Source organism: Molothrus aeneus, chromosome 19, assembly GCF_037042795.1.
Source record: "Molothrus aeneus isolate 106 chromosome 19, BPBGC_Maene_1.0, whole genome shotgun sequence".
NCBI classification, from domain to species: Eukaryota; Metazoa; Chordata; class Aves; order Passeriformes; family Icteridae; genus Molothrus; species Molothrus aeneus.
The window spans coordinates 2358886-2377387 of record NC_089664.1 but is presented as its reverse complement, the minus strand read 5'-3'; the positions used below and the strand labels follow the sequence as shown (position 1 = coordinate 2377387).

The following is an 18502-nucleotide window of genomic DNA, read 5'->3' as shown; positions in this document are numbered from 1 at the left end:
AAGGTCACTCACAGGTCACTCACAGGAAGGGCACTCACAGGAAGGGCACTCACAGGAAGGGTCACTGACAGGAAGGGTCACTCACAGGAAGGGTCACTCACAGGAAGGTCACTCACAGGTCACTCACAGGAAGGGCACTCACAGGAAGGGGCACTCACAGGAAGGGTCACTCACAGGAAGGGTCACTCACAGGTCACTCACAGGAAGGGCACTCACAGGAAGGGTCACTCACAGGTCACTCACAGGAAGGGCACTCACAGGAAGGGCACTCACAGTAAGGGTCACTCACAGGAAGGGTCACTCACAGGAAGGTCACTCACAGGTCACTCACAGAAAGGGTCACTCACAGGAAGGGTCACTCACAGGAAGGGTCACTCACAGAAAGGGCACTCACAGAAAGGGTCACTCACAGAAAGGGTCACTCACAGGAAGGGTCACTCACAGAAAGGGCACTCACAGAAAGGGTCACTCACAGAAAGGGTCACTCACAGGAAGGGTCACTCACAGGAAGGGTCACTCACAGAAAGGGTCACTCAGAGGAAGGTCACTCAGAGGAAGGTCACTCACAGGAAGGGTCACTCACAGGAAGGGTCACTCACAGGTCACTCACAGGAAGGGCACTCACAGGAAGGGCACTCACAGGTCACTCACAGGAAGGGCACTCACAGGAAGGGCACTCACAGGAAGGGTCACTCACAGGTCACTCACAGGTCACTCACAGGAAGGGCACTCACAGAAAGGGTCACCTCATCCACAGCTCCTGAGAGGTGGCACCCACAGCAGGGTGCTCTGCACTGACCCACGGGCACACACTGGCACTGCTGAGGCCAAACCCTGAGTGCTGGGCCCAGCTCTGGGCCCTCAGCTTGGGAAGGACATTGAGGACCTGGAGCACACCCAGAGGGGGCAGCGAGGCTGGGGAGGGGCTGGGAACACAAACCCTGTGAGGAACGCTAAATACTCATTTGGCACCAGTCTGAATTGTCTGGTGTTCATTTCTTCAGCGAAATCTGGAATTCTGGGCACATCAGCACACCCTCTGCCTGCCCTGGCAGAGCCAAACAATGACCACTTTTAGTGCATGAAACATTGGGATGTGAAAATCCAGTTGCTAAACAGGAAGTTGTCTTTGGGTTTAGTAGGTGAAAGGGAAAAAAATCTGCCAGTTTATTTTTTACAAAAGCAAGGGAAAAAGTGTCAAAGTTTAAATGGACTTGCAAAAGGTAAATACTTCACAACATAAGATACAAACAAGTAAAAAAAATTTAAAACTATTGAAAAAGGAACAAGTTATTTAAATGTGTCCAATTTTGATAACTGCTGGGTAAATCATTCAAAACAGAGTTTCCAGGTAACTGATTACCAAAAAAAACTAATTGAATTTTTTCCTAAACTGAAAGCTGCTTTGGGGAGTCAATTATTCTGACAGTTAACTTTAAAAAATTGGCTCTGAACAGTCTAAAAGCAATAAACTTAAAAGGACTTAATCTTTCATAGTATCCAGGAGTTAAATGTATAAAACAAATAAATTCATTTCATAATAAACAGTTCCTATTTTTCTTTTAATTTTGACTTGAATTTATAATTTAAAACCAAAACATGTAGTATTAAATTGACTAAAAATAACTGGCTCCTGGTTACTATTCTTTTAACAACTTAACTTTTCTTTTTGTTAATACAATTACAAAACACCCAAAACCAAAACACAAAAAACAAAACAAAACAAAAACAAATCGAAAAAAATCAAAATAAAAACCACAAAAAACCCCCAAAACAAACAAAAACACAACCAAAAAAAAACCCAAAAAAACAAAACAAAAAGAAGATAAAAAGTGCTAAGCCATAAGTATGCTCTAGTAATGGAGTTCCATGTGCAGGATGCTTGGAATGACTGCAAATTCCAAGCTGCAAACTCCAGCCTGGCTGGCAGCTGCTGAGAGAGAGGAAATTTCTGGCTGCAGGGATGGTGCTGATGACAGCACTGGGCAAGAGCAACTCCAGACACAAGGACACCCAGTGCAGACACCAGCTCCTCTCCCAAATGCACAATTCAGCCTCAAATAATTCCAAAATCAGGATTCAGACCCAACAGTGCTGGAGCTACTCTGGATTTGCACCACAGAATATGAAACAGGGCTTTGGGCTTTCCAATCTGCCACTCAATTATGCCGAGTATTGTCCACAAATGTGCCTTCACAGAATTTCCATGAATTCACAGCTGCTCCTGCTTTTTGGGAATAGCCATAAAGTGATTTCTGATCACACAAATATTCATGGAAAGGGCAACCACTGGGAACTCTTCTATTTCCAAGCAGAAGACCAGGATTTGCAGGTATGACTAAGTGCAGCAGGGTCTGGGTTCAAAATCCAACTTTTGGATTATTTAGGAGTGGAAGAGTGGAACAAAAAGATCAAGTTTAAAAAAAGAGATGTTTTATGGGGCTTTTGCAGAGAGATAAATAATCTAAACTGAGCAGCCTGCCTGGAGAAGCTGAGGATGCTCCCTGAGGCCCTGGAAGGAGGAGCTGGTGTCCTTCCCACTGTCACCCATCAGCTGCAGGAATTACTAAAGTAATTAGGGAGCAGCCTGAAGGATCCAGGATCTGCTGGCTCTGTCCTCAAGCAGTTAATGAAATTCCTTCTGCTCTCTCAGGTCTCTTTAGGGATGCTGCAAGGAATTTTTGCTGAGGAGAGGGAAGGACAGCACTGCAGAGGGAGAGGCACAGGCAAAGAGGGCTTGGGAGCAAGGGCACAGGTACCTAACACAGAACTCTGCTTTCCAGAGGCTCTGTGCTCAGGGATGATGTTTGTGTGTGTATTTTGATTGCTTTTGTTATTCCCCAGGCTCCAAACTGCCCTCAGCTGCCCCAAATGACCATTTGGAGTGCATCTCCCTGTTTAATACTGAGGGGCCAGCAGGTGATGGAATAAAGCAGCTGTCAAGAGCTGTTGTGAAATGTTAATGGAATAATGAGCAGGTTAAGGGTGAGAGAGGAGCAGGAACAGGATTGTGCTGCTTCCAGGGGCTGCAGTGCAAGGGAGGTGCCTGAGGGAAGGCTGAGTGCCAGCAGCTCCAGGGTGCTCTGCACTGACCCACGGGCACACACTGGCACTGCTGAGGCCAAACCCTGAGTGCTGTGCCCAGCTCTGGCCCCTCAGGTTGGGAAGGACATTGAGGACCTGGAGCACATCCAGAGGGGGCAGCGAGGCTGGAGAGGGGCTGGGAACACAAACCCTGTGAGGAAGCCCTGAGGGAGCTGGGGGTGCTCAGCCTGGAGCAAAGGAGACTCAGGGCTGCCCCCATCACTCTCACAGCTCCTGAAAGGTGCCTGTGCTCAGCTGGGGCTGGGCTCTTTCTCCAGCAGCACTGACACAACCAGAGCACACAGCCTCGAGCTGCACCAAGGGAAATTCAGGTTGGGTATCAGGAAAAAGTTTTTTACAGAAGGAGTGATAAAGTTCTGGAATGGCTGCCCAGGGAGGTGGTGGAGTCCCCATCCCTGGGTGTGTTTAACAAAGCCTGGATGTGGCACTGGGTGCCAGGGTTGAGCTGAGGGGTTGGGGCTGGGTTGGACTCGATGGTCTTGAAGGTCTCTTCCAACCCAGTGATTCTGTGTGTCATGGGCAGGCAGAGCTCTGTCCCCATCCTGCCACTGCCACCCCTCATTTCCAGCTGTCCCCACTGCTCTGCTCTGCCTCAGCAGCCTGTGAGGATTTCCAGAAGAAATCGGGGAGCAGGGCACAGGTACCTAACACAGAACTCTGCTTTCCAGAGGCTCTGTGTCATGGATGTTGTTTGTGTGTGTATTTGGATTATTCACAGCTGGGCATTCAGCTCACAGGACTTCCTCAGGAGCTGGAGATGAATGTTGATGCTCCTCTGAGGGAGCTTAGGCTGAGCTCAGCCAGCTGCCAGGTGGACAAAACCCATCCTGGGTGTCCAGGGACAGGACCATGACCCAGCCAGGGCTGCTGGGATAAAAATGGGCTAAAGCAGAGGGCAGAAGGGTTTGCCTGAGAAACTTACACAGGGAATCTCCAAAGGTACAGGGCTAGGCAGGGTGTATCTAACTTTACTTATTCAGCACATTGAATGCTGTCTCTGACTGATCCTGCTCTGCTCAGCCTGGCTGAGGTTATGGAAGAAAAGCTTGGAAAGGGATCCCAACCCCAGAGTGAAGAAACACTGAGCTGGAGTTTGCAGTTTAGGGAAGGAGTGGGATGGAGGGAGAGCAGGGGGTACCAAAGAGCCTCTGGGGGACCACAGTTAATCCAGGGCTGATGGCTTTTGCTGGGTTTAGCTCCTACCCCTGACATTCCAGACAAATATCTTATATCCACATGCTTTCCTTCCCCCCACACTGCAGGACTAACAGGAAATATTCCAGCTGAGTATTCCACAGGCAGCTCCAGTCCCAAAGCAAAGCAAAACCAACATTGCCAGGGCTCATATCCGGAGCTGCTCCCTGGCAATACCTGTCTCTGACCCTTCCTTTGATGAGCAGGAAAATCTTATGCAAATGTTATGCAATTCTTAATCCCCCGTGATGGGCAATATCCTGTGAGGTGAGCACTGAACCTGCCTCACATCTGGGCAGTTGATCCTGCAGAGCTCTCAGGACAGGCTTCCCTTGAGATTCTTTTTCTGTCTTAATCCAGAAATTACCATCACCCCCCTTCCCTTCCTTTTTATCTCCTTTTGGGGTCATAACACTGAAATACATCAGCCAGGCCTTGCTGAGATCTGGGGAATTCTGGATCAGGGGGAGCCCACACTGTGCAGGACAAGGCTGGAAATGAAATCTGTGAGGGTCACCTGCAGCTGGAGCAGCCCCAACTCTCCTGAGTTGGGAAACACCTGAAAACATTCTTTTCTAATTATTTTAAACCATTTTAAATTATTGTTTTTAAAAACACAGGTAGAAAACAGCTGCAAAATTCAGCTTTAAATCCAAGCATTGCATGTGCCAGAGCTGCAACTCTGTGGGCAGGGGCTGGAGAACACAAAGGGCACACCCAGATGTGGGCACACACAGATTTTAATTCACAGAAATATCTGTTTTATCAGCATTTTTGCCCCCTAGAAATAAATCTTTTGTTCTAGTTTTCCTTAATACCACAGCATTGGTTTTTAATTTGATTTTTAGTGATGCATATATCGGTCAGCAAAGTAAAACACCTGAGAAGGAAGGACTCCCCCTTTCCTAAATTCCACAGGTTTTTGGGGGCTTGTTTGCCCTCCCTAAGCAGGAAGAAACACCCAGGAATTTCAATTCCAGCACTGACCAGGACAAGGAATGGCTTTACCTGGAAGACTGTGAGGATGGCAGCAGGGAAGGTATCGAAATTCGTGGTTGGAGTTTCGTCTTGGAAATTGAACCTGGAGAGAAGGGAGAAATAAAAACCAGTGTGGGGAGGGACAGGCAGCTCCAGGCAGCCCTGGAACACCCTTTAACACCCCATAAACCAAGTCAGGGAGCAACATTTGTTCCACCTGGCTGGAACACCCCAGGCAAGCTCGGTGAGGAACATCTCAGAAGGTGCTTAACAGAACCATCAGCAAAAACTCAATTTCATTCCCAGAGAAAATTCCAATGCTTTGAAATTCATTTTCATCCCCAATTAAAATGAACAATCAAAATCTGCAATGATTTTGCAGAATGAGCCATTCCAAGAAGTTTTCATTCCTCAAGTGTAAAAGCCCAAATTGAAATGACTCTCTTAGCAGATAATTTCTTTTTAGCATTTTAAAGATAAAATAGGTATTGACTGGGAAAATAAAAGACCAAACAAAACCATTTCATTATTTCAGTTCAGAAGTGAGGCTGGAGTTAAATGGTAACACGGTGATGGTTCTTACTGCAAAATTCACCATTGCTGGCATTTCTAATGAGAATAATCAGATCCAACCAAACTGTGTTTTCCAGCAGGAAAATATTCCAGAGTGCCATTATGTTTTATATTTGGATATTATATTTTATAGTGGATAATACAATGGCGCTCTGGTTACCAGGGAAGGAACAGTACAGAAGGTGCTGCCCCCAGTCCTGTTTCAGCTCTGGGTGTCCTGGGCACCAGGGGATGATGGGGGAGCTTTGAACTGGGGACATTCTCCCTTAGGAAAGAATCCAGCTCCAGGGAAAACACCAGAACAGGAATTATTTCCCTATCCCCAGCCCTGAAATCAGGGATGTGAACCTTGCAGGCAGAACAAAGATTCCTCAGACTCACTGTTACAAGCCTAGTTACTAAAAATTTTTAATTTTCTGTAGTAACAGACACTAACCCTAAAGCTGTAAAAAAACCTTGCATAATAAGATCCTTCCTTAAATAATAAAAGTAAGATTATGAGTGTGTAGTTTAAATAAAAGTGTGTAATATCACAAACTAAAAAACTTAAGAGTTTAAAGTTTTAGAATATATATATTATATAAAACAAAATAAAGGTTTTAAGACAGAAGTTAGTCCTCCTTCTTCACCTCCTACTTCATAAGTTTAAGTAGTATTATGTCATTAAATTAATAATCCACATTACAAAACACAAATAGTGAGTTAAAAATAAAAATAATTTAACTGTCATTTCTTAATTAGACAGTTTTTCCTTAAAAGACCTTGTAAACAAAGAGATACAACTCCATTTTTTAGTTTGTTAAAGAAAAGTACTATATAACTCACAACTTAAAAAACTATAGCATAAATAAAAATGAATAAACATCGAAGTCCAAACAAAAAATGCAGTTTCACAATTTAATCCTGGCTTTAAGACAGAAAAGAAAAAAAAAATCAACAACTTACTGCCCTCCAAAGAGCTGCATCCCCAGCAGAGCAAAGACCACGATGAACAGGAACAGCAGGAAAAGCAAACTGATGATGGACTTCATGGAGTTCAGCAAGGAGACCACCAGATTCCTCAGGGAATTCCAGTACCTGTGTTGGATCAGAACAGCCGGGGGAGAACATGAGTGGGGAAGAGCCTTTGGGGAGCAATTTATTAATAGGAATTTGTTTTCCATGTGTCTCAGGTGTAGCTGGGTGTGTGTTCTGTCCCCACCTGTCAGAGCTGGGGCAGTTCTCTGCTGTCCATGGGGCAGTTTTTTCTTGATCTCTCCCCCAGCCAATCCTCCCTGCAGGAGATCTCTGCTGTCCATGGCCACTGAGTGTCCCTGCAGGGCTGATCCAATTCCAGCATCCCATGGGGAGATGCTGCGCCCAGGGCAGGAGCCAAGCATTCCTACCTGGATCCAATGTGAGCCTGGCACAGCCCAGCAGCCTTTGCCCAGGGCATTGCCAGAGGAGCAGCTTCTGCTGCCCTGCATGGCCAGAGGGAGCCCAGGCCCATCTCCAGCAGCCCTGGAGCTGCAGAGGAAAACTCCCCCCTTGTGCAGGATCCCTGCTCCAGCAGAGCCACAGCTGGCACTGCAGGAGGGCTGAGCCCCCATGGGATGGGGCTGTGCCACCCCCTGACACACAGGGGCACAGGTTGGATTCTGACTCTGACAGTGTTGGTGGGTTTTGTTTGTTTTGGTTTTTTTGCATTATTGCATTTGTAATTTTAATTTTCCTCTTACAGAACTGTTATTCCTATTCCCATATCTTTGCCTGAGAGCCCCTTAATTTCCAAATAATAATAATTTGGAGGGAGGGGGGTTACATTTTCCATTTTACAGGAAGCTCCTGCCTTCCTTAGCAGACACCTGGCTTTTCACTCAGGCACTGGGATAATGCAGGATTCCCCCTGGGAGCTGCAGGGACCTGGCTCTGGTCACGCAATGAACTCAATTCTGTCATGTGGGATGAAAAATCCACTTAATTAAGGCAGAGAAACTTCAGCATCAGTGGCTTGAGAGTGTCACTTGCTGTCCTGAGAAGGGGCAGAGCCCTCAGCTTGGTTTGTGAGGTTAAATCTCTTTTCTCAAGGAATGAGCAATAACAAGAGGGAACGGCCTCAAATGGCCCCACACAGGTTTAGGTTGGGTATTGGGAAAAATTTCTTCATTAAAATGTTTGTCAAGCCCTGGCCAGGCTGCCCAGGCAGTGGTGGGGTCACCGTCCCTGCCAATGTGGCACCTGGGGACATGGGTGAGTGGTGGCCTTGGAAAGACTGGTTGGACCCAATGGCCTTGAAGGTTTTTCCCAACCTAAATAATTCCATCTTTCATCCCTTTATCATGCTGACTGCAATCAGTGGTCAGAACTCACAAAAATAAAATTGTAACTTGCAAAAACATCCAAAATATTTACAAAGTATTGCACCCAATCAGCAAGAGCAGATCTCAGCAGCTCTGGGTAAAATGAACTGCTGAAAATTGCTCTGCATTTGCTGCAAACCCAGGAGTTTCCCACACATAAATCAGTGCAAAGGTAAAGCACAGTGACATTTTTGGTGCAGGTTCCCACCTTTCTTGCTGAACATTTACAGAACTTAAAAGTTTCCACTCTGTTTTTCCCAGAGGACAACAAATGACCCAGTACCACACACAAACCTGGGGTCTGAATAATAATAATTAGAAATAAACAATAAGCAGGTACAAATCAGCCCCAGAGAGCGACAAAACTATTCTTGCTTGCTTCAAATGACTGTTTTGCTCAGATTTTCTTTACCTATTTAAGGTGGTTGGGTTATTTTTGGAGGGAGGGGCTGTCCCTGCTCCTGTTACTTCAAGCTACGAAGAATTCAGGGAGTGATGGAATCAAGGGAGCACTGAAGAGGTAATGGTGTAAAAAATAAGGTGGAAAACAACAGCAGGAGCACCTAAATTTGTCATCAATTTCCCCAGCAATCCTGCAGAAACGGCTCTGGATGGGTTTGGAGATGGCACAGGAGCTGTTTGCTAATGCCAGCACACATTAACTCAAGGCAGGAGCACAAAAACAACAGAAAAGCTGTGGGAACCTGAGTGAAAATTCCACCTCAGAGTCTCCAGGCTGAAAAACTCCAACATTCCCAGCCCAGGCAGCAGGAACACATTTCAGATTTGTGTCAGCACAGCAGCTCAGCCCTGGGATTAGCACAGCAATCCCCAGGGAAGCTGCTTTTCCAGAGCCTGGATACTTAAGGAATTGTCATTGGATCAGTGGGAAGTTGATAGGACTTAAAAAGAAAATAAAACTTGGGGGTTTTACCACAAAATATGAGTGACAACACAATATTCTTTTTAAAACAAGCCTAAAGATAAAGCAAAGATGGACATTCTAAGTTGATGAAGAAAGAAAAACTGAAGGAACTGTCATTGGATCAGTGGGAAGTTGATAGGACGTAAAAAGAAAATAAAACTCGGGATTTTTACCAATTGATATTTTTATAAAAATATAAAAACCATGGGATTTTTATAAAATACAAGTGATAACACAATATTTTTGTTTTAAACAAGCCTAAAGATAAAGCAAAGAAGAACATTCTGCTGTCAGCCCACTGAGAACCAAGGGCAGACAAACCTGGACATGAGGCTGAGGAGAGAAAGGGCTCTTAGAACCCCTTCTGGGTGTAAACCCAGGCTCAGGAATTCCCAAAATTTCCAATTGCCCAGCCAAAGAAAGGGGAATTCTGCATCTGCAGATTCAATCTGCTCCTGTCTCCCCCACCCAGTGCAGACCTTGGAGGCTGGGGCAGGCAGGGATTTTTGTGCCAGCTGCCCCAGGGAGTTGGGGCATTGGTTTTTTTTTGGATAATTTTTAACTTTTTAGCGATTTAATTATTATTTTATTGTTGATAAATGTGGAAAGCACTCCTCCTCGCCCTGGGGCTGGGCACAGGGATTTCCTGGGGTGCTCAGAGTGCCAAGGGAGCTGCACTTACTTGGTGACTTTGAAGATCCTCAGGAGCCGCAGGGCGCGCAGGACGCTGATGCCAAAGGAGGTGCCCGGCTTCACTGCAGCCCAGATGACCTCAAAGATACTGCCCACGATCACCTGCAGGGAGACACCACCTCAGAGAGGGCATCTCAGGTTTTCTGTGCTTGACATGGCTCCCAAGGTATCAGAAAGTCTCTTTTTTCCCAGCCCCAAGACCCAAGAAGTTGAGATTCATCAGTTCTGCTTCTCACGGTTGTTTGTTTTTCCTTATCTATTATATTTGACCTGCTGAGGTCTGTCCAGCAGGTCGGGTTGTGGCACAGTCCCTGCCCTTGGGGTGGTGTTAACTTTTTATACTAAGAACTACCTGTACTTTATTTACAATAATTTTCCAATACCCATCACCTATGTTAGACAGTCTGTCTCTAATCTAAACCAATCCAGAAGTGCCACCATCACAGCAGAAGATGGAGGACAAGAAGAAGAATAAAGAGGACAGAACACACCCAGATGCCTCCATCTTGCCTCTTGAACCCCCATTCTAAATCCCCAAAATTCTACATTTTCACCCAGTGATAAATTCACTGTCATTCTACTCAAACTCTTGTGGCCTGTAACTCCTCACACACAGTTGGGAATTGTTTCCATGGGCTAAAATCAAAGGCCCAGGTGGTTTTGACTCCATGCCAAGGTCTCCGAGTCCCCTGCCAGGGTCTGGAGTGCTCCAGGGCAGCCAGAGGAATGTCCTGGGTTCCAACAAGGGCACAGCTGCTGCTGAGCTCCCTGGGGTGCTCAGGAACCAGAGTTCAGGCTGTTCAGGCGAGCCCTAAATTAGCCAGGAGAATTGGAAAACCTCACCCCAGCTTTCTCCATAGCCAGGAGGAGAACAGCCTGTGATTTATACACAGAGTGGAAATTGTTGCTTTCTTCTCTAGCAATCAAACTACCTTAAAATACTTTTTTTTTTTTTTGAAGGACACTGTGATTTTAAATTACATTTTTTAATGCTGGCTCAACTGCAAATGCCAGCAGCTGATGGGACTCAGAAAATAAAATTTGGAGTTTTTACTACAAAATACAAGTGATAACCTGAGATTTCTGCTTTAAACAAGCTTAAAACCAAAGCAAAAAAGGACATTCTCCTGTCAGCCCACTGTCATTCCTTTCCCCACCCCACACAACCTGCAGAGGTGCAGGAGGGCACTGCCCCATCCTCCCCTTGCCATCAGAAAGACTAAAACTCCTCATCCACAGCAGAACAGCAGCTCTGGGCAACGTCTACCAGAATCTCCTGGCAGCTGAAAGTCTTTAGGAGAGCAATTAAAGCAATAATTATTATGAGATCCTGCAAAGCCTCTGGCACAGACATCCCATCATCTGCCTGGCCTTCAGCCCGGGGGTGCTGAAAAAATTGTCCCAAATCAAGGGGGGCTTTTCAAATTTTGGTTTTCTGGTTGGTTTAAGGATGGCAGAGAATTCACCTCAAGGAAGGAAAAAATCTTCTCAGAAATCCTTCATGAGGAAAAGGACAAACAGTGATGGGTTCAGCACAGCTGGGAAGGACAATTAAACCCACACAGGTTTCTGCAGAGTTAATAGGATCAAACAGGCATTTCCCTGCCAATTGCTGGCATAATTCACATTAACCCAACATTTCTGAGCTTCCACTGCCCGTGGGCCCCAGCTGGGCAGAGCACACCATAAACACCAGTTCAGAACTGGTTCTCACCAGAGCCCAGCTGGTTTGTGCTGTGGGAGGGAGGATTAACGGGGGCAGCAGCACTGGGAACCCCTTTGTTACAAAAAGTTCAGGAGAACCCTAAATTAGCCAGGAGAACTGGAAAACTTCACCCCAGCTTTCTCCACAGCCAGGAGGAGAACACCCAGTGATTTATACACTGAGAGGAGCTTGCTGCTTTCTTCTCTAGCAATCAAACTACATTAAAACATCTTTTTTTGAAGGACACTAATTTTTAATTAGAACTTTTTAATGCTGGCTCAACTGCAAATGCCAACAGTTCCTTTTCCCACCCTTTCATGACAAAAACTTGGATGTCTCTGAAAATTCCATCACTGCTGAAGTGTCCTGCAACACACACTGTGCCCTGAGCTTCCAGAAAATATAAAGGGAAAGGGAGATCCACAACAATTGATAATTCCAGTGTCTGCTACCTGAAGAAGAAGGAACTAAAACTTCTCTCCCACCATTGGGAATCCCTCATTGCCTCAGGTGTAGCTGGGTGTGTGTTCTGTCCCCATCTGTCAGAGCTGGGGCAGTTCTCTGCTGTCCATGGGCAGTTTTTTCTTGATCTCTCCCCCAGCCAATCCTCCCTGCAGGAGATCTCTGCTGTCCATGGCCACTGAGTGTCCCTGCAGGGCTGATCCAATTCCAGCATCCCATGGGGAGATGCTGCGCCCAGGGCAGGAGCCAAGCATTCCTACCTGGATCCAATGTGAGCCTGGCACAGCCCAGCAGCCTTTGCCCAGTGCATTGCCAGAGGAGCAGCTTCTGCTGCCCTGCATGGCCAGAGGGAGCCCAGGCCCATCTCCAGCAGCCCTGGAGCTGCAGAGGAAAACTCCCCCCTTGTGCAGGATCCCTGCTCCAGCAGAACCACAGCTGGCACTGCAGGAGGGCTGAGCCCCCATGGGATGGGGCTGTGCCACCCCCTGACACACAGGGGACAGGGATTGCTCTCACTCTGGCAGTGGCTTGGGTTGTTTTGTACTATTGCATTTGTGTTTTAATTTTCCTATTAAAGAACTGTTATTCCTGCTCCCATATCTTTGCCTGAGAGCCCCTTAATGTCAAAATAATTTGGAGTAAAATGTAAATAATTACATTTTCCATTTTACAGGAGGCTCCTGCCTTCCTAAGCAGACACCTGTCTTTTCAAACCCAGGCACTCATGAATCAGCAAAAACCTTTCCTCAGCCCCTGTACATGGCACTGATAATTAATTTTCCTTAGCAGCCCCTCCTGGGAGCCTGGTTCCCACTGGACTGCTGCTCCCCAGGCAGATGTTGCTCTGGTTTGTTGTTTCACCCTTTGAGCACGCACGGTTCCATCTCGATGGTTTGTCAGACAAAACTGGGTACAGAGCTCTGTGATGTTCCAGTGCTGAACTCGATCTGGGGGCTGGAAGGTGGGTGAGGGAGGGAGAAACACAGACAGAAGGAGGATCCCTATGGATTCTCTGAAGGAGGAGGAATTAGCAACAGATCAACAGCTTTCTCTCCTGGGAAACCCTCGGCAGAGCTCCCTGCCAGGGCTGCACAACCCACAAAGCTCAGACACCTCCTAAGCGCAGCTTTTGCCTTGTGCAAGCTCCTAAATCACCTGTCCCTGACAAGCTTCTGTTGTGGAAGGAGCATCCTGGATTTGGGTATCCAAGGAAATTGGCAGCCAGCCTGGGGGGCAGCTCAGAGCCCACCCAGTGCAGGACATCGACCCTTGTGCTGCCCAAGGTGGATCCATTGAGGCTTTTAATAAATCCCTACTTTATCTCTCTCCAGTCTCTGTGCTAGGGCAGCCTTCACAAGGCATCAGTGACACCCCTAAAGGACAATTTATGGACAGTCTGGGTCTGGAGTGTCACTGCCCTTTGTGCTGTGCAGGACAACCCATCCTGTCACTGTCATATTTTCAGAAAAATCCCCTTGCTCAGGATTCTTCTCCTGGGAAGCTGAGAAGCCTCAGAGAAAAAGGAAAACAATATGATCTCATTTGCTTCTCCTGTATTTTGCTGCTTTGGAATGTGGTTGGAGATTGTTTATCCAACATGTGAATTGTTTTTACTTAATGACCAATCACAGTCAGGCTGTGTTGGATCTGGAAGGAGTCAGGAGTTTTTCATTAGTATCTTGTTAAGCCTTCTGTCTGTATCCTTTCTCTATTCTTTAGTATAGTTTAGTATAGCATTCTTTAATATAATATAGTAACATAAAATTATAAATTAGCCTTCTAAGAACACGGAGTCAGATTCATCATTTCCTCCCAATGACGAGGACCCCAAAAATACCACAGATCATCCCAACCCTCTGAGCCACCATGATAGTATAGGGATAAAATGTTTCTAAAATCATGGGATATTCAGCAGAGGTTGGAAAGAAAGGTCAGGCCTGGTAGGCCCTGGGAAAATGTTAGGCTTTACTGCATCATGCAAAACTGCACCTGTATAATCATTTAATGGCTATGATAAATGATCTGATTGTTAAATGCAATGATTGTTTGGTGATTGGATATAATTATTGTTTAATCATAACAAGAATAATGAGAAACGATGTTTGGGGGGTTTGATGGAAATTACAAAATCCATGCTTGGATGAAATCAATGTATACAATGGAATCAATACAATATCAGTTTAATAATTAATATGTAGTTATATAACAATAAGGGTATAAAAACATGTTCATCCTGTGAAAAATGCGTATTTTATGATTGGCTTTTCACAAATATTAAAATGAACATTGTATGTGTTAGGTTAGAAAGTTACGCTGTATTAATTTTTTTAAGTAGTGTGTTAAATATAGTTTTAGGTTATAACAATGTTAAAATAGAAACTATGCTATGTAGGATACTTTTTTTAAAGAAAGGACTCGCAGTGAGATAGCAGCCACAGGGCACCTGAATCTTTCAGAGAAAGAGAATTTATTGCTCCATTATCAGAAGAAATGAACTTCTTCCTGCCTTGCTCAGCCCTGAAGAGCTGTCAGGATTAAGAGGAAGAAGCTGACACTGACCAGACAGAATCCTGGGTTTGAATGGAATTTATGCATCATGGATGAGTTGTATGAATATGTAACAGGCTGTTGTTTTTAAGGGTTAATCCTCTGTTAACGTGGGTCCTTTTTTGGGCTTATTTTGCCCAGAAAAAGGTACCCAGACTGTCTGTAACTCTTTGTTTCCATTGTCTCATATTGTCCTAATCCAAATTGTCCAGATTTTTATTACTCTAATTATATTACTATTTTTATAACCATTTTATTACTATTAAACTTTTAAAATTTTAAAACCAAGTGATTGGCGTTTTTCACAATCCTGAACCCAGGTCGGAGTCAGATTTGGTTCTGTACCCCTGACACCCAGAGCTCTTCAATAAAATCACCTGCATGTAATCATTCTGTGATTATGTGCTCCTGAACAACCCCAGCTGCCAGGACACCCCAAAACCAGAGCCCCACATCTGGGACAGCCTCATGCAACACCTGGGGCTGGTGGACACGGGTGGGTGATTGAATCTCAAATTCTATTTACTCTGAGCTTTGCTGCTGTCCCGGCCACAAAGAGAATAAATTGGCTCTACTCAGAGCCTTGGATTTAGGAGGGTCACTCGCTGAAGGTGACAACAGCTCCTCCTCCCTTGTGGGAGCAGGGGAATTTGGCTTCATGGAAGAAGAGTCACTCCCAGCATTTTGGCAGATAAAAGCCAGAAAGAGCAGCCTGAATGTCAGAGCAGGGCTGGGTGAGGAGGGCAGTGACCTGAGCTGTTGCAGTGTGATTTCAGGGTTTACTACAGAACCCCAGGTTTCTCCCCTGAAGATTCCCTGCCAGGTGTGTCAGTCTCCTCTCCTTTCCCCTCCCAGCACTGTCTGTCAGTCCTGGCATTCCAGAAGGGCACTGAGTGATTGGCAGATCCAAAGGATGCCCTCTACCCCTGGGGGGCATTGGGCCATCCAGGTGTCCTTTGTCCCTTTGTCCCTCCCCTCCTGTCCCTGCTTGGTGCCTCCCTGCCCCTTCCCTGCCCCTCTCCCCGGGGTTAAAGGAGCAGCAGCCACGGGCTCAGGGGGTTCTGTTGGAGCTGGTGCTGCATTCAGAGGCCTGAGGGCCAGAATAAAGCTCTGGATCCAAACCCTCCATCAGAACCGACTCCTTTCCTTCACCATGGCCTGAAAGCTTCTCCAACAGAGGGAAACCTGAGAGCAGCCCCTGTTATGGGGGGAAGCTCCATCCCAGCACCACCAGAGCTCCTGCAGGCCTGGACTTGTCTCCAGTGCCCAGCTGCAGCACCCAGCCAGGCAAAATGTCTGTGGGGTCAAACACCACACACCCAGGCAGCCAAAAGTGTCTGTGAGGTGAAACACCACACACCCAGCCAGCCAAAAGTGTCTGTGGGGTGAAACACCACACACCCAGCAGCCAAAAGTGTCTGTGGGGTGAAACACCACACACCCAGCCAGGCAAAAGTGTCTGTGGGGTGAAACACCACAGTGCTGCTGTTTGGTTCAGCACCAGGGGCCAGACAAGCCAAGGCACATCCCATCCTGCTGTATTGGTAATACCAATACTGAGCCCCTTTCCCTGAGCCCGTGGCTGGATCTAAAGCTCCATATCTGGGTTGTTTCAACAGCCTGAGTCCTGCTCAGCCCACTGCAGATAAGAGAGGGGAGTTCTCCTCTGAGCACAGATTACAGCTAATAGCTTTTAATGAATAAATTAACATCCACACTCCAGGCTCTCTGACAGGTGGAGCTAAACCCAGCCCTGCTATTCACACCAGAGCTGCAGTCTGAGCCTGGACTTCTGCACTGAAAGATTTTGAATTATTGCCCTGCTGTCACCTCATCAGGTGTTCACTCTGCTGCTCCTGGTGATGTCTGCAAAGCTCTGCCCGTGTGACTCCAGGTGAAGGCTGCTCAGTGGGTGACACGAGCAGGAAGATGTGTGGGTTTGGTTGTTTTTTTGTCTTTCAATCAGCTCATTGCAATGGGAGGGACAGAATCTGCCGGCAATCAGAGCACTCTGGGGTGCTGATGCTGCCAACAGCCCGGGGCTGGAGGAAATGAAATCCCCCGGCTGTCACTTCCCTTCCAAAAGGAGGATAACGAGGGAAGCTGAATGCATTTCACTGCTAATTTATACAGGGACTGCTCCCCCCAGGAGCACTTCCCGTGGATTTCCATACTCATCCTCAAACACCCAGCACCTGAATGACAGGAGAGACACCTGCTCGTCACAGGGAGGGCTTTCAAGGACATGGAGGGACAGGATTGGATGGGATATTGGGAAGGAATTTTTCCCTATGAGGGTGGAGAGGGGTTGGAATGGAATTCCCAGAGCAGCTGTGGCTGCCCCTGGATCCCTGGCAGTGCCCAAGGCCAGGTTGGACAGGGCTGGGGTAACCTGGGGCAGTGGGAGGTGTCCCTGCCCATGGCAGGGGGTTAGAATTAGATGATTTTAAGGCCCCTCCCACCCCAAACCACCCCATGATTTATCCACCCTGTGTCACAGACATATTTTATGAAAAATCCTTTCCTTAGGATCTTTTCTCCTGAGAAGCTGAGAGGCCTCAGGAACAAAATGTAACCAATGGTTATCTGCTGCTGTGGAATGCAACAGGTGCATCTGGGATTGGGCTCATGTGGTTGTTTCGAATTAATGGCCAATCACAGTCCAGTTGTCTTGGACTCTCTGGTCAGTCACAAGATTTTATTATCATTCCATTCCTTTCCTTTCAAGCCTTCTGATGAAATCCTTTCTTCTATTCTTTTAGTATAGTTATATCATTTTCTTTTAATATAATATATATCATAAAATAATAAATCAGCCTTCTGAAACATGGAGTCAAGATTCTCATCTCTTCCCTCATCCTGGGATCCCTGTGAACACCTCCACAACCCTGCTGGACATTACTCACCCCAAAGTCAAAGCAGTTGAATGAAGAGTGGAAGTAATTCCTTGGCCCCAGCCCATACATCTTCAGTGACATCTCAGTGAGGAACAGCCCCAGGAAAACAAACTCTGCGAAATCTGGGAACAGGAGAAGAGATTAAATTAATCCTTGCTGGGCAGAGCTCTTCATGCAGGGAATTTTTGTTCCTTTTTCACAGCACCAAGGGCCTGCTGGTGGAAGGAAATCCCTGTGAAATGGCAAACAGGAGCCAGGCACAGTTTGGCACAATCTTCTCTGTGTATGTCCATGAGCTATGTGAAGGCAATGCTCACCTGTATCCTTGGGTGAGAAAAGGAGCATTAAATCATATGCTCATTGTCTCTGTAAAGGAATTTCAAAGTAATAAGGCCTGGATCTAATATTTTTAAAGGTCAAATTTAATTGCAGAGATGTTTTGGGACTTCTGTACTTTCAAGAGATGGAAACTTTTGGGTGTGGGGTGTAAGTTTCTGTACCATCCTCTGATGATAAAAATACCTTCTTACCCAACAGAAGTGCTGACTCTGAGGGCTCACATTCAGAGGTGTTGTGTCTCCTGTTACCACATTTATTTTTATTATGCCTTTATAGCCCTGTAATTATGGAAGAGCCCCTTCTGTTTCCTTTTTCCTTCACATATCACAGGCTGGGAAGCTTTTGATGGGAAAATTTATCACCTATGATGAAACAAAGGGCAGAAGGAACAGAGCTGGAGGCTTCAATTTCCACATCAAGTTTTAAGAACTTGAAGCTACAGCAAACACTGCCTTTGGCATTTTAAGTTTGGATCTGGAGGCCAATAAGCAACAGCAAGAGTGAAATGTTAAAAACAAAACAAAAAAAAACCACCAAAAAAAAGGCAAAAACCACCTACACTACCAAGAAAAACCAAACAGCAGAAGGCAAAGCTCTCTCTCTGGAGAAAAGATGAGGAAAAGAATCAAACCTCAAAAGGTGGGGATTAATCACCTTGTTTAGTGCAGCACAGGAGGTTCTCAGAGGCTGCAGCAGAACAGATGCTACAAGAAAGTCTCCTGTAATTTCAATTATATGATTCCAG

General features: G+C 46.2%; 1 protein-coding gene across 4 annotated transcripts in view; it reads right to left on the bottom strand.

Annotated features, from left to right (window-relative positions):
• The window catches only part of CACNA1B (calcium voltage-gated channel subunit alpha1 B), a 329048-nt gene that overhangs the window by 113393 nt on the left and 197153 nt on the right, over positions 1-18502 (bottom strand). For all 4 annotated transcript variants that reach the window (XM_066562640.1, XM_066562637.1, XM_066562638.1 and 1 more), the window contains 4 exons: positions 17428-17540; positions 9797-9909; positions 6796-6927; positions 5308-5380 (listed from right to left, as the gene is read on the bottom strand). In XM_066562640.1, coding sequence (XP_066418737.1) covers positions 5308-5380; positions 6796-6927; positions 9797-9909; positions 17428-17540 — 431 coding nt within the window. The remainder of the gene's footprint in view (positions 1-5307; positions 5381-6795; positions 6928-9796; positions 9910-17427; positions 17541-18502) is intronic.